General features: G+C 49.6%; 4 protein-coding genes across 6 annotated transcripts; all 4 read right to left on the reverse strand.

The window, feature by feature from the left end:
- Positions 1-1414: 1414 nt before the first annotated feature.
- FOIG_07793 (ATP-dependent RNA helicase DHH1) lies at positions 1415-5336 on the reverse strand. 3 transcript variants are annotated; one of them, XM_031207486.1, is made up of 3 exons: positions 4530-5336; positions 4400-4478; positions 1704-4340 (listed from the first exon to the last, which is right to left on the reverse strand). In XM_031207486.1, exons 1-3 carry the CDS (start codon positions 4571-4573, stop codon positions 2892-2894), a joined length of 1572 nt encoding a protein of 523 aa, XP_031063019.1. In that variant the 5' UTR covers positions 4574-5336; the 3' UTR covers positions 1704-2891. The 3 variants fall into 3 exon arrangements, with proteins under 3 accessions (XP_031063020.1, XP_031063019.1, XP_031063021.1); XM_031207487.1 differs by having other exon boundaries at positions 1415-4340; positions 4400-5336; XM_031207488.1 differs by having other exon boundaries at positions 1704-4478.
- Positions 5337-5459: 123 nt separating this feature from the next.
- FOIG_07794 (acyl-CoA dehydrogenase) lies at positions 5460-7647 on the reverse strand. The gene is made up of 3 exons (XM_031207489.1): positions 7266-7647; positions 6917-7215; positions 5460-6866 (listed from the first exon to the last, which is right to left on the reverse strand). The coding sequence occupies exons 1-3, from the start codon at positions 7378-7380 to the stop codon at positions 5634-5636; spliced, it is 1647 nt and encodes a 548-aa protein (XP_031063022.1). The 5' UTR covers positions 7381-7647; the 3' UTR covers positions 5460-5633.
- Positions 7648-8214: 567 nt separating this feature from the next.
- On the reverse strand, positions 8215-10013 carry FOIG_07795 (flap endonuclease-1). The gene is made up of 3 exons (XM_031207490.1): positions 9762-10013; positions 9144-9710; positions 8215-9093 (listed from the first exon to the last, which is right to left on the reverse strand). The coding sequence occupies exons 1-3, from the start codon at positions 9858-9860 to the stop codon at positions 8572-8574; spliced, it is 1188 nt and encodes a 395-aa protein (XP_031063023.1). The 5' UTR covers positions 9861-10013; the 3' UTR covers positions 8215-8571.
- A 163-nt stretch (positions 10014-10176) lies between these two features.
- FOIG_07796 (uncharacterized protein) lies at positions 10177-13194 on the reverse strand. Its single transcript, XM_031207491.1, has 2 exons — positions 12947-13194; positions 10177-12887 (listed from the first exon to the last, which is right to left on the reverse strand). The coding sequence occupies exons 1-2, from the start codon at positions 13000-13002 to the stop codon at positions 10853-10855; spliced, it is 2091 nt and encodes a 696-aa protein (XP_031063024.1). The 5' UTR covers positions 13003-13194; the 3' UTR covers positions 10177-10852.
- Positions 13195-13267: the final 73 nt, after the last annotated feature.

The raw sequence follows: 13267 nt of genomic DNA on the forward strand, positions 1-13267 counted from the left end.
GTTGTCAGATTTGACGATCTGTGGCCATAATCATCCTTCTTATCTCGCCAAGGGGTAACATAGAGAACAGCCAACTGTACAGTACAGTAGAGCATGATCTAACCCAGGCTTCCCCATGATTCGACACGATCTCCTTATCCAATATCATCCTTGTCATGAAGCATCAATCAGTGCCCGTCTCATTCTAAGTTTGCCTCAGAAGTCGAACAGTGGGTAACGAGTTATATCTCGACTCATGTCTCTTCAACATGAAACTTGCAGTCTTGAAGCATTAACTCTGCTTATAATACGGAGTACAGCTTCAGTAACTTGATGTTTAATTCAGCTGATCTGATTTCAATATTGTTCGGATGCTTTTAAGGCTCCGAGAGCTTGTTACTGGCTATTAAAGAACCTTGTCAGTCATCTGCAGCCATTGGATCCCGTCGACATCAATCAATCAATCACCCCAGGCACCGTTAACACAGCCACGGGGGGTCAAGGTCCACTTTCCCCCGTCTCTTTCAATCTCGTTGTCGTGGATATGAAGACTAAGCCAAATCTCAAGACTAGGTACTAACCTATCTACTCTTCATCTCAACTTTGAATATGAAATCGTGAGAATGATTTGTAAGTGGCAACATATCTTGGTAGTGTTTCTTCAGACTAAACACACCATTCAACTAATGGCAACTGATCGTCGTTTTGGCTGATATGTCGATTTGCAAGATCGGCGCCATTCTCTCTTGTTCCAAGTCTTTTTTTGGTCCCAAGACATTTGTTCCTGTCCCTTGTTTTTTGTCTTCGCCGCTAGCTAGCACATTCCGTCATGGCTGTGACCCTTATGACCACCAGTTTTTATGCGGCTGATCTACCATCCAACATGCAGCGTCCAACATCCGCCCATACTGTGATAATCCCGCGGCTTTAGCATTCAATATGTTACTATATTCAGTATGAAGAGGAGTGCACCATAGTCTTGGGTCTTGTAGATGTTTATTGGGATCATGGTACTTGTGATGAAGTCTCACTCTGAAGAACGGGCGAATACCCACCCTATGCTGTCACTCAAAGTTCGTATCACGGGCATGTGCGTTTCCTGTAACATATGGAGCATCGTTATACATCATACATGACTTATCATGCTGCTCTCACAACTGATTCTCATCTTTAGTATCAACCTCCTTACGACGAAGCCAAGCTCATCATCCTACAACATATCAACCCCAATATCTAAACAAGCTCTTCATTCTCCACAACATCTCTTGTACTCTTGGCTGCCTCTTCCTCTTCAATAACAGATACCTTCCTAACCCCCCTGCCAAGCCACTCACAGAGCACGGCCCTTCTCGGGGTTGGCGAAGAATGCGAGCAACCGTGACAGATGTAAAGGGTCCACTGTCTACGCAATCCCCCGTGAATCCTTTCAAGAACAGCTAACTCAACTTTCTTGGCCCTCTCTCTGGAAATAAAAAGGAGGGCTGTGATTTCCAGGAACATGTGTAGTCTAGTGCTAACTAACGCGCCTTTGTTGATCAGATACGTGAAAGCCCTATGGACCCTGCCCCTGGTTTTTGTCAGATCGCATTCCAGTGCTGACTCATTCGCTTTTACTTCACGAGCCTCTTTCAGACGTTTCACGACAACTTCCTAACTTGACTCTCTTAACACACCCCAATTACTACATACAGTGTTCTCTCAAACTTAAACTGGAATCTTGAACAGGGGCTTGCCGTACAGGTGGTTTCTGATCTGTCAAAATCGAACTACATCTGAATCATTTCTACTCCCTGTGATCGAGCACGCTATTCCTCTCAATAAGTTCACTATCACAAGTTATCACAAGAGTCAAGGGTCATCTGTGTGAGAGGAAAGTGGGAAATCCCACAGTTTTGCTCAAATAAACTATCTGCCTCACCAGCTCCAGCCACGTCGTTGCAGAACGCAAAATCCGTCCATACAACGGCACGTGCCGAGCCGGTACGAAAGCCATCCAGTCCATTCAGTTTCCCCTCCCAAAAGTTATTTTTTCTTGTTTTTCTACTTTCATGGTTTTCATTGGTGCTGCTCAATAGCAGTCATCTCACTGTCTCAACCCTCAGTCTTGTCGCGAGAAGCCATGTTCGAGCAAAGACTGCATCTTGTCCGTGATAGGGGAGAGAGAGCAAGATCAATGTAGTGATGTTACCCGTGGGCCTCATAAAGCCCTTTCGAACCCACCAATACGTCTAGCAGAGTCTGCCTCAGCTCATGAGATCCGCTCATCCAACGTAGATTTGCCGTAAGGGTATCATATCCCCCGTGCGCTCGCTCCGCCGAGGTGCCGTTCAAATCGCAAGTCAGCTACAGAAATTGCAGCCCTCAAATACAAACCGAGGGCAACGCCATCCGCGTGAAAAGCCTCGAACGCCTCGAACCTCAGAAACACCCCCTTCCTTTCCCTTCTCCCCGCACCATTTGGCTGTGCCCAGCCCCAAAGCGGGTGTGTCTACCGTGGTCGATGCCCAAAGAACACCTTTTCCCTGGAAGTTCCATTTCTCGCTCTTTTTCATCATCCGTAGATATCATGAACCAAATCAAACAGAATGCCAAAGCCGATGGTGATGATACGACTGACAGATCCGTGCAAAAAGGAAGCCAACAGGGCCTCCATGCCAAGAATGCGTGAGCCATATGAGTCGGGGCTCGCTAATGTGTTGGGTTTTTGCATAGAAACCCTTTGTGAAAGTGTCGAAGGAGTCGTAATCCATCGGCAGTGCAGGCCGTTCGCCGTCCCATCCATTCGCGGAAAAATATGCGAATAATGTACAATCCAACATTGAAATCACAACCCAGTACAAAAAAAATCATCTTAAAGTCATCCTTAAACCCCTGTCTCGCCTACCTAACGCCATGCATGAGTATATATAATATTAGGATTGGGCATCGCGGGGCGGGCCGCGACCTCGACCGCCTGCGCCTTGGCCACCGCGGCCACGATACCCACGGCCTCGTCCACGACCTCGCCCGCCGTTGTTATAGTGCGGGTTGCCGTGCTGAGGGTTTTGGCTCTGCCAATTACCCTGGCCTTGTTGAGGCAGACCAGCCTGCTGCATCTGCTGAGGCTGTTGGTATTGCTGAGGTTGTTGAGTTTGGGGCTGCTGCTGACCCTGGGCCGCAGGTAGTTGTCCCCTTTGCATGTTGGAGATGGGTCGGGGGATCGACTCAGGGTTCTCGTAGACATAGAGACTCTTGTCGATGCTGGCGGGGATAGGCTGGATCTCAGTGCCAAGATCCCGCTCAATGTTGTAGAGGTTGAAGCGGTCGTCCCAGTTGATCAGGTTGATAGCCAGACCAAGGTGGCCATAACGACCAGATCGACCAATGCGATGAAGGTAGGTCTCGGCATTCTTGGGGAAATCAAAGTTGATGACAACGTTGACAGCCTGGATGTCGATACCACGGGTGAGGAGATCGGAACAGACCAAGTTTCGGCACACACCGTTGCGGAAGTCGTGGAAAACACGGTTTCGTGCATGTTGCTGCATCTTAGCATGACTGTAGAAGCAGGAGTATCCAAGTTCGGTAATTTTCTTAGCGAGAAGTTCGACTCGGTTGGTGGAATTACAGAAGATAATCGACTGGTTGATTTGGAGCTTGGAGAAGAGGGTGTTCAAGCAGTGGACCTTCTGCTTCTCTTCAACAAAGGCGTAGTATTGAGTGATACCCCTCAGAGTGAGCTCGTCCATCAGGTTGATCTCATAGGGGCTGACCATGTTCTTATCGGAAAAGTCCTTGACGGACAGAGGGAATGTGGCTGAGAAAAGCATGACTTGTCGGTCCTTGGGGTGAAATTGCAGAAGCTGTTCGATAACGGGAGTAAACTCGATGGATAGAAGCTTATCGGCTTCATCCATGATGAACATGGGGCATTCGCTAAGATCGGCAACATTCTTGCCAGCGAGATCGAGAATTCGGCCTGGGGTACCAACCACAATATGGACGGGATCCTGCAGACGAATAATGTCATCTCGAAGACCGGTACCACCAGTCGTAACCATAACATTAATGCCGAGGTGCTTGCCGAGGGTCTTGCAGACTTGCGAGGTCTGCATGGCAAGCTCACGTGTGGGGACAAGGATAAGACATTGAATCTTGGAAACCTTGGGATTGATGCGTTCCAAGGTAGGGATGACAAAGGCAGCTGTCTTGCCAGTGCCGTTCTTTGCTCGTGCAAGAATATCTCGGCCAGTTAATGCGACGGGTATAGCTTCCTCTTGAATTGGTGAAGGTTTCTCAAATCCTGCTTCAAAAATTCCCATAAGTAGATCTCGCTTGAGGGCAAAGTTCTCGAACTCGAGGCCCTTTGTGTTTGTAACATCCTGGGGACAAAGGTCAGCCTCTGGGCGTGCGCCAAGGAAATCATGATTGCAGCATGTACCTCTGTTTGTTGTCGGTTATCCTTTGCGGGGAGGTTCAGGTTCTTCTTCCACTCGTCACTCGCGGCGGGAGCACCGTCACTGCTCGAGTTAGTCCAAGCTCACAAGGGCCGCTAGGGCGGCGCAGCGGACCTGAGTTGGGTGGATTTCAGCTTGTCTGCTAGCTGATCCGCCATTGCGTGTATAGGATCCGTCTACGGATCGAAAGAAAGTAAAAGGGTGAGGTATTATATGCAAAACAGCACAGAGGTCGGCCTCTCGTGGGTTCGGGGCGCGGGAGGGGGCAGCAGGTGAGGAGCTGTAAGGCGTTGTTGGTTTGTGTGGAGAGAGGTCGGAAGAAAATCGGTGCGCGAACTACCTGAGAAAGAAGACTCAGGGATGAAAGTGCTTTAGTTAGTTGAAAGCGCGAGGTCTATGTCGTGTGGAGAGGTCTCTTGTCGTCGTGGGGTGTTTAAAGGTGTGATTCGGTTCTTGGTGGAGGGAAGAAATAGAGTAGAGTAGGCTCAGTCTTGGAGTTTGAAGGTGAAGGTGACGATGGTGTGTGCCTCATTGCGGCGGAAGGCCCTGCAGTTTTTGGTCACGTGTAGGCGGGGCAGCCCGGTTTTTATCGCTGAGATGGACGAGAATGAGCTTTTGCTAAAGTGATCTAGTCTATTGTATTCTGGGAATTTGCCAAGTGTTTGCTTGGAGTTGAGCGACTCTCGGAGGGAGATTCCGAGGCTTTTGTTGTGATGAAAATGACACGAGAGATGAAAATCAACAGAGTTTCAATGAGGACGCACGATACCTCCAGCTCTAAGCAGGGGCCAGCTCTGACGATTTAACAAGCGAGGTACAACTTGTCACTGTAGTATGGGGTTAAGTTCTTCGATTGACAAAGAACAGTCCATCCCTGCGTATGTTTTGAGAGAATATGTACCTCTGAAGGTCAAGTTCTCATTGCTCATCTATTAATTCACATTCTAGGTCAAGAAAGGTAGCGCTACTCCACGTTACTCGATGCTAGGCAGGCTACCTATCACGATCTCTCAATCACATGAAAACAATGGCATGACCAATAACCGCTGGAGGAATTGCCAATTCACGCAAGCCATTCGTTCATCATTTATCATGGAATTTGTAAAAACTGGTATTCATTCTTCGCTCTACTCGGCCTGACATCTAGACCAAGGCCATAGCCAAATAAGTAACTCCAAGGTGGTGCAATATATATACAAATGATCTCTACTCCGGCTTTTACAGCTTCATACCCACAGCCTTTGCAACTCTCAGACTCTGCCTCATGCTAAGATCAAGCATAATCTCTTCACTGCCACCGGGGATGGCATATGCTCGCACATCACGGTACAGTCGCTCGACCTTGGCACCCTGACCTCCTCGAGAGTAACTCAGACCACCGAAGATCTGACTAGCTTCCCGGGCACAGAACTCAAATGTGAGGGTAGATTGAGCCTTGAGACCAGCAATAGGACCGCCGAGTCGAAGCATAGCCTCTGTCTCGCCCATGCGCTCGCACTGGTAGATGAGGTTCTCGAGCCAGTTGTATGAGGCCTCGATTTGACGAGCCATGTGAGCGAGCTTCATGCGGATAACAGGGTGGTCAATGAGCTTCTTGCCGAATGTGCGTCGCTTGCTACCGTACTTGACGGACTCCTCGTAGCAGACACGAGAGAATCGGAGGGACTGGATGATAATACCCATACGCTCGTGGTTGAAGTTGGTCATGATGACCTTGAAACCCTGGTTCTGCTTGCCGAGCAAGTTCTCAACGGGAACCTTCACATCTTCGAAGGTGATGTATGTTGTGCCTGAAGACAGGACACCTTGGCAAGGCATGCGTCGGGTGGAAACACCCTCGCCACGCTCGATGAGGAGCAGAGACACACCGTTCATACCAGCCTCTCCAGTTCGCACAGCGACGGTGAAGTAGTCGGCCCAGATACCATTGGTAATCCACTTCTTCTCACCGTTGACGATGTAGTGCTTGCCATCCTCGCTCAGCTTGGCCTCGCAGGTCAGGTTGGCGACATCACTACCAGCATCAGGCTCAGTGATAGCCAAGCAAATGCGCTTCTCACCACTAAGGATACCAGGCATGATACGGTCTTTGAGCTCCTTCTTACCGAACTTCATAAGAGGAGGGCAGCCAATACCGAAGCCACCGATGATGTTCCAAACGAAACCACCAGAGCCAGTGCGGGACAGCTCGTCGGTGATGATCATCTCGTGGAAGAGATCCCACTGCTCAGGAGCGACAGACTTGATACCTTGAGGAGCATATTGGGTTGGGTACTTGACACCGAGAAGACCAGCGAGGTAACCGCGACGACCCATCTCCTTATAGATCTCCTCAGGGACCTCCTTGGCCTCGTCCCAGTCGGTGACATAAGGCTCGATATCTTTCTCAACCCATTCGCGGATCTCGGCGCGGAGAGCAGCATGAGATTCGTTGAAGTATGGTGAGTGGTACTAACACGTGTAAGCAAGGAGTTGACAGAAGGTAGCAGGGGTAAACCCACGCTTTGGTACCAGGCAGGGTCAGCAAAGGGAATCTGGTCGCCGAAAGGCTCAAGAGCCTCGGCGTCTTCCTCCTTGGCAGCAACCTCCTTCTGTGTAGTCTTCACGGCCTTGGGTGTAGGGGCCGCGGGCACCGGAGCAGCATTGGCCTCAGGCTTAGGCTCGGGGGCCGCGGGCTTGGAGTCAAGAGATCCGACCTGAAGCTGCTTCTTGTACTTCTTGAGGATACCCTCGTTGTGGTACTTCCAGAATTGCTTGGAAGCGTCCTTGCCGCCGACGCGCTGGAGAATCTTCTTACCACCTATTGCGCGTTAGATCTGAGTTTCGAGGGGTGTATCGTGATTGACCTACCTGGGTGGTCGTCTTGAAATTTTGTCAAATCGTAAACATCGCCATCGACAATGATGTACAAGTCGCCGGGCTTGTTATGCGACGCAACGTCGCCTGTGGTAAAGACTTTAGACATGTTGACTTTGTGTTGCTGATGTGATGGGAAAAGGATAATCAAAACTGTCAAAGGGTATATATCACAGAATCAAAAGAAAAGGCCAACACGACAATATGGGAGAAAAAGAAGGAGGAAGAAGGGATCATAAGCCTTTCATGAACCTTTTTTAAAACATGCTTCGGCAAAAGCATAGGTAGTATTACAATCACATGTTGGTGCTTCAGCTCCACCCCCATATTCTATCATCTTTTTTTCTGGGGAAAACTTGTCGCTTCAGGTCATGAGTCGTCTCATTCACGGCATTACTCGATGCGGTCATGGTAGAGAGACAAAGGTCATGTGCCTACGCCTCGCTATGTTCATTTTGCATGTGAAAGAGCTGCAGTAAACGACAATTGCTCTACTGCTAAACTCTAGCGCATGCGTTGATGTCATGATGGAGGATGCCGAGGCTTCTATGCGCTGTCCAATCGGAGGTCCAGCATTGCCAAATATGGCGTCCGAGGTAAATGCTCATGACTCGCCAACTTTACAAGGGGACAAACCCCCACGGGGAACGGACAACCCATCTGAAAAGGGCATGCGGAGAAGACCATTTGTTGCATTTCACTTGCATGTGTTGGAAATTCGTCTTGTTTGGCTGGTTGGGCCCAAAGTCCGAATATGACCCCAGTAGCATCTTGGTTCGGTGGTATATCTACATCAGATCACCATCTGCCGCCTGAGAATGCAGCGAGTCTCCGAACTTGACAAACCATCCGAACAACTGAACTTGTTTACTGGGGATTTTCAGAATTTGTATTCATATTTATGTGAGCCACTGAATATGCACAATGATATACAACAAAACCTGTCCAAACTGTTTGAAGCTTACTGTCCTACAAGTTCTTCGTAAACCCTTTGTAGGAGAGGTGAGAGAAGATGTCAATCTTGAGTAACAAAAATGTTCAAGTTGATTTAGCGTAAACTAAGGAGTCCTTTAACTCCCCTGCTTCAGGACGTTCCCCTTGAGGCCGTTCATTACGCGGACAGATTATCTCTATAGAAATCCATCGTAGTGCTGTTAATGCCACCGGATAAAGCCTCCAGGTGGTATATACCACTCCACAACGCCAAAAACTCCGTTCCCGATCCCAGCACGTAGCTAACCCTTTTCCATGCCCCCCCAAGACATCAGATTCTTGTCTCACTGCAATGCCATGTATCCTTTCACTTGGTACCTCGAGGCTTGGCTTTAGAAGCAGCCTTGTCCTTCTTCTCCTGCTTAGCCTTCTTTCGCTTCTCTTCATTCTTCTCATCCAGCTTTCGCTTGTGTGCTGCCTTCTCAGCATCTGTCTTGGGAACAGGCTTGAAGAAACCCTCTAGTCGAGCTTGCTGAGAGCTCTTGAGATTCTTCTCCAGTCGGGCACCTCCACTGCGAACACGATCCTCCGAGAACCCCTTCTCTGTGACGAGGAACTGAACAAGGCCTTCCATGTCAGGCTTCTCCCACTTGAAATCGCAGTCAGGGTGGTCGGCTTGTCGCACATCGGGCTCGAAAAATAAATCACGAGCATCCTTATAGGGCCAGTCCTCAGGAATAGTATACTTCTTCTTGGGATCTTTCTCAATCGCCTCGACAACCTTCTCCAATGAACCATGCTCACGGATTAGCTTCAGGGCAGTGCTTGGGCCGACCTTGGGAATTGGGTCAAGGTAATCGCAGCCGAGCAGGATACAGAGATCCACAAACTATGCAAGGTTAGGCCAATGTATCAACCAATCTGGGTGTCGCAACATACCTGCTTCCTCTCCATGTTAAGGCCCTCGAGGACCTTCTCTAGGTGAATCTCCTGAATGGGTTCTTTGCGTTGTTCGCTGAAAGTAAGATGGCGCAGTAAAATGGGTGTGTTGAAGCAAAGAGTGTCCATATCTTCACTGGCGGCCGCATACACCTTGCCAGCCTGGGCTAAGACAGCACACTGGGCCTCAGCCTCAGTAGGCGCAATGATGTAAGGAATGCCCATGAGCTTGAGTAGACGCTGGCATTCGGCATTGTGCTCTCGAGTGACACGAACAGTTCGTCGTGAGAACTTCTCGATATCTTCTGCTGTACCAGTCTCCTTAGCCTCCTCGAGGCCTTCGGTAGCTTCCTGTTTGCGCTGGAAACGCTTGGCCAACTCGCCAGACTTGAGTTTAGGTGGTGCACCATCGAAAACGTAGAGGGGCTTGATTCCGTTGTCGACCATGCGCAGAGTACGGTAGAACATGCCCATGAGATGCGATGTTGTCTCGCCGCTCTCGTTCATGAGCTGTTGGCCTTCGGATCGTACGGCGATGAGGAAACTGTAGATACTCATTGAAGCATCCTAATATCATAAGCAACTACTCTTCGTATTGAAATTTCGTACTGAGCTTACAATGGCAACCTTGCGGCCGAACTGGTTCTTGATCTCACCCTCCTTGATCGAATCCGGAGCTTCCTCCTTGATGATCGAAAAGAGTTGCTTAATACCCATCTTTGCAGTTTTTCTCTGGTATGCCGGGGCAAGTTGTAGAAATAAGACTCGGAATGAAGTCGAGATCCAAGTAACAATAAGGAAAGAGAGGAGACTTGATCAATGAGGAAAAAAGAGATGGAGGCGCAAACGAAACGTGAAAGAAGAAGGGACTTTACGCGTGTGGGACGTCATGACGCGCCTGTCGCGACGGAAACTACAGGGATCTTAATTGACCCCACAACGCGATTGGACTAAAGCTTCAGAGCTGCCTGGATCTCTACTGTAGCATTATGTAATGGAGGAACAAAGAGAGACTCTGTAATGTGAATATCATGTTGGATGAGGAAAAGGCCATTGTTTCAGATGGTGTTGGTATTTTATTCGTCCAATGTTCCTAATCAATTCAACATACTCTCTAGGTGCCACAACTACAGCCCTATATAGTAAACTCACTCTCTATCTTACATAACCTCATACTGCTTGAGGCTACCCCTATGTCACAATAGTTAATATTTCGGGGCCACAGATAAATGTATCGACTTCCAATCTCCAACTTAGGTTGCTGCACCCCCCACTGACCTCAAAAGTTCTACACTGTCCTCAAGACAAGCCTCAAGTACTCCGAAGAACCCATCAGTCAGCAGATAACAGGATGCGTCCTGCAAGCTAGAATAGTGCTCAAGGCACTGAGCCTCTTCCAACCCTCCTCTGAAGCGTCGACCAAGCACATAAGTACTTTATCTTGATATACCGCTCGGAATACAGAGCAGTCAAGGATGGGTCTCTCCTTGCGCTCCACCTGGCCGTGCGGAACATGTCACGAAGAAAAGGATCTGACTTCACAAGTTCACAACATGTCAAGCTTGTGTCATGAGAAATGAGCAAAGGGGCACTTCGTATGTCGTGGGGGGTATCGTACAAATCGTCCCCGGCATCTTCATTATATCGTTCTCGACATCTACTCGCAAAGGTCAGTTCCGCAATCTCAATTTTACATCCATGAGACAGCCTCATGTCCTTCTTTGGCCATCCATGCTGTCAAGCGTCTTGTCGATCTCCATGATATCCAACATCTCAAACTCCACATTCCGTCTCGTAAAGTCTTGCGTATCGTCTGCTGCTGCTTCAAGCGTGTCCATAAAGTCAAAGCCGACCGTTCGGCGCGGTGGCTGCAGAGTGGTGTCTGCGTCTTCATCGTAATTTCCAGAGGCAGATCGAAGCCGTAAAGTACCCGGCTTGACAGTGCTCAGGTTGAATAAAGACTTGGCTGGTCGGGTTTCCCTGCCGTGCACGATGATAGCGTCTGACTTGTCTCCCTTTGAAAACAGACGTCGTCTTCGTGAGTTTGCCGCGGCACCCACAATCTTGCCGGGTCCATCCTCTCCTTCTCGAACAACAACAATCCTGGACTCGCCGAGAACAATAACATCGGCAGGAAGACCACCATCTTGGGCGACAATACTGTGATCAGGCTCTATCAACAGACCAACTCCGCAACATCTCTCGCCCAGCAGACCAGTTGCCAAATCCAGGAGCTTGATCATCTTTACCGGTTGCGCTCCGTTGAAAATGTCTCCACCTGTTCCGGCAGCCCTTCGAAGTTGAGAATCCCAGAAGCGCGTGATTCCAGGGATGACGCATACATGTTCGAGGCCACCGACCCACAGAACCACTGTCTCGTCTTGAATGGCGCTACCACTCGATGGCAGAGACAACACTTTGATGCCACCTCGGATAGTAGCCAGGCGGTCAAGTGTGATAGCAGAGCTCAGGGATGCAGTAGCCTGTCGTCGAGTGTGAGGGGTCATAGGGGCGAAGTCTCCAGTGCTGTGCTCCTTGTTCTGGGTCGTCACACTCCTAAGTGAGCTTGTCCCCTCTACGTAGCCAGAAACGCTGAAGGTCGTCAAGGCGGCTCCCTTTACTCCAGGTTGGAGTTTATTTGAGAGAACAGCGCCTGGTGCAGTAGGACTGGCGCCATCAACGTCCCAGATACCCCACATGCCATCGGCAAGGAGGACTAATATGGCGCGGCCGTGTGCTATCCAAGCAGCGTCGATTATTGGTTTCCTTGTCGAAGAAGGGCGAGAAAAGGGCTGATACATAGAGAGAAGCCATGAGCCTTGAATAGGGAAAGGCCCTGTGGCATCTGTGGCGGTGAAAGAGGGTCGCGCAAAGTCATAGATCCGGACACCCTGCAGCGCTGAGACAGCAAGCAGTTGTGTTGTATGTGTAGAGTTGAAGGATATGCTTGTCAGAGGGTTTGGCAAATACTCGGTCTGGAAAGACTCGACAGCTTTGGCGGGCTTGTCACTGGCATCTAGTGGCACATCCCATAACCGGAGCACGCCAGAAGCCTCCCTGCAGTGCGAGGCAACAACGGCTCTGGATTTTGTACCAGGTCGCTCCGTGTCAGTAGGCATGATGAGGTTGATGGCAATCCCCTCACTGTGTCTGTTCTGGCCACCAAGCAGGATGAGCGACTCTCCCCAAGCTCCGGATCCAGCCTTGCCTGCCAGCAGATCGCTCCTGAGCTCTGATCTTGCCTTGCTCTCTGGTGACGGAGGAGTAAGAGGAAGTGTAATGACGTAGATGTCGTTGGTCACGCAAGACACAGCAAATACCATCTTTTCCATCAGGACTTTAGCACCTCCCCATGCAGCATCATCTGCCAGTGTCGGGGTCATAGGCATGACCGCAACTTTCAGGACCGCTGTTCCAAGCGCCAGGTCCAGGGTTTGGACGATCTCCGGAAAGGGAGTATCATGAATCTCATCTTCAAACTGCGGTTTGTCCTCATAGTGAGATGCTGTCTTGGACTTGGCTGGTGGTTCGTCGTCGTCCGAGTCGATGATCATAACCGAGTCGTCTGTAGTTCCATTCTGCTTTTCAGGCTGAGGCGGCGCCTTTTTCGCAGCCTTGAATCGCTTGCCTCCTCGCCATGCGATCGTCACACCGTTTTCGTGACCGTATACGAGGATGGTCGCTCCTTGTGGAGAGTAAACGGGATAGGTTTGAACATCGTTTACCCGTCGCGAAAGGTTATATCTAGAAAATGAGAAAGCGTTCTTTGGGCCGAATATCAGTCGAAAAAGAGGTTCACCTACGTGAATTGTGTGTTTTGCGCCGTGCGGCGGATTCGAGGAGCTGGGATAGAGCTCATGCTGAGTTTGAGTTCGGGCAGCAAGCCCTATAAGAACCTATATGTGTTCTTCTGTGTGAGTTTATGGCTCAGTATTTGGGAATCTGTATTGGTGCTCGTTGTGTATGCGATATGTGTGAAAGTGTTTTGTTTGTGTTTGCTGTTGGTTGATGCTTGCAGGCTGGGAACTTTTCCAACGCGACAAGCATCGCGCCAAGCTAGAGCTTCGATAGTCACGTGGTAGCTTCACTGAACATGCAGGTATTTGCTACTGGACTACCTACCC

Source organism: Fusarium odoratissimum (assembly GCF_000260195.1).
Source record: "Fusarium odoratissimum NRRL 54006 unplaced genomic scaffold supercont1.11, whole genome shotgun sequence".
In the NCBI taxonomy this organism is placed as follows: Eukaryota; Fungi; Ascomycota; class Sordariomycetes; order Hypocreales; family Nectriaceae; genus Fusarium; species Fusarium odoratissimum.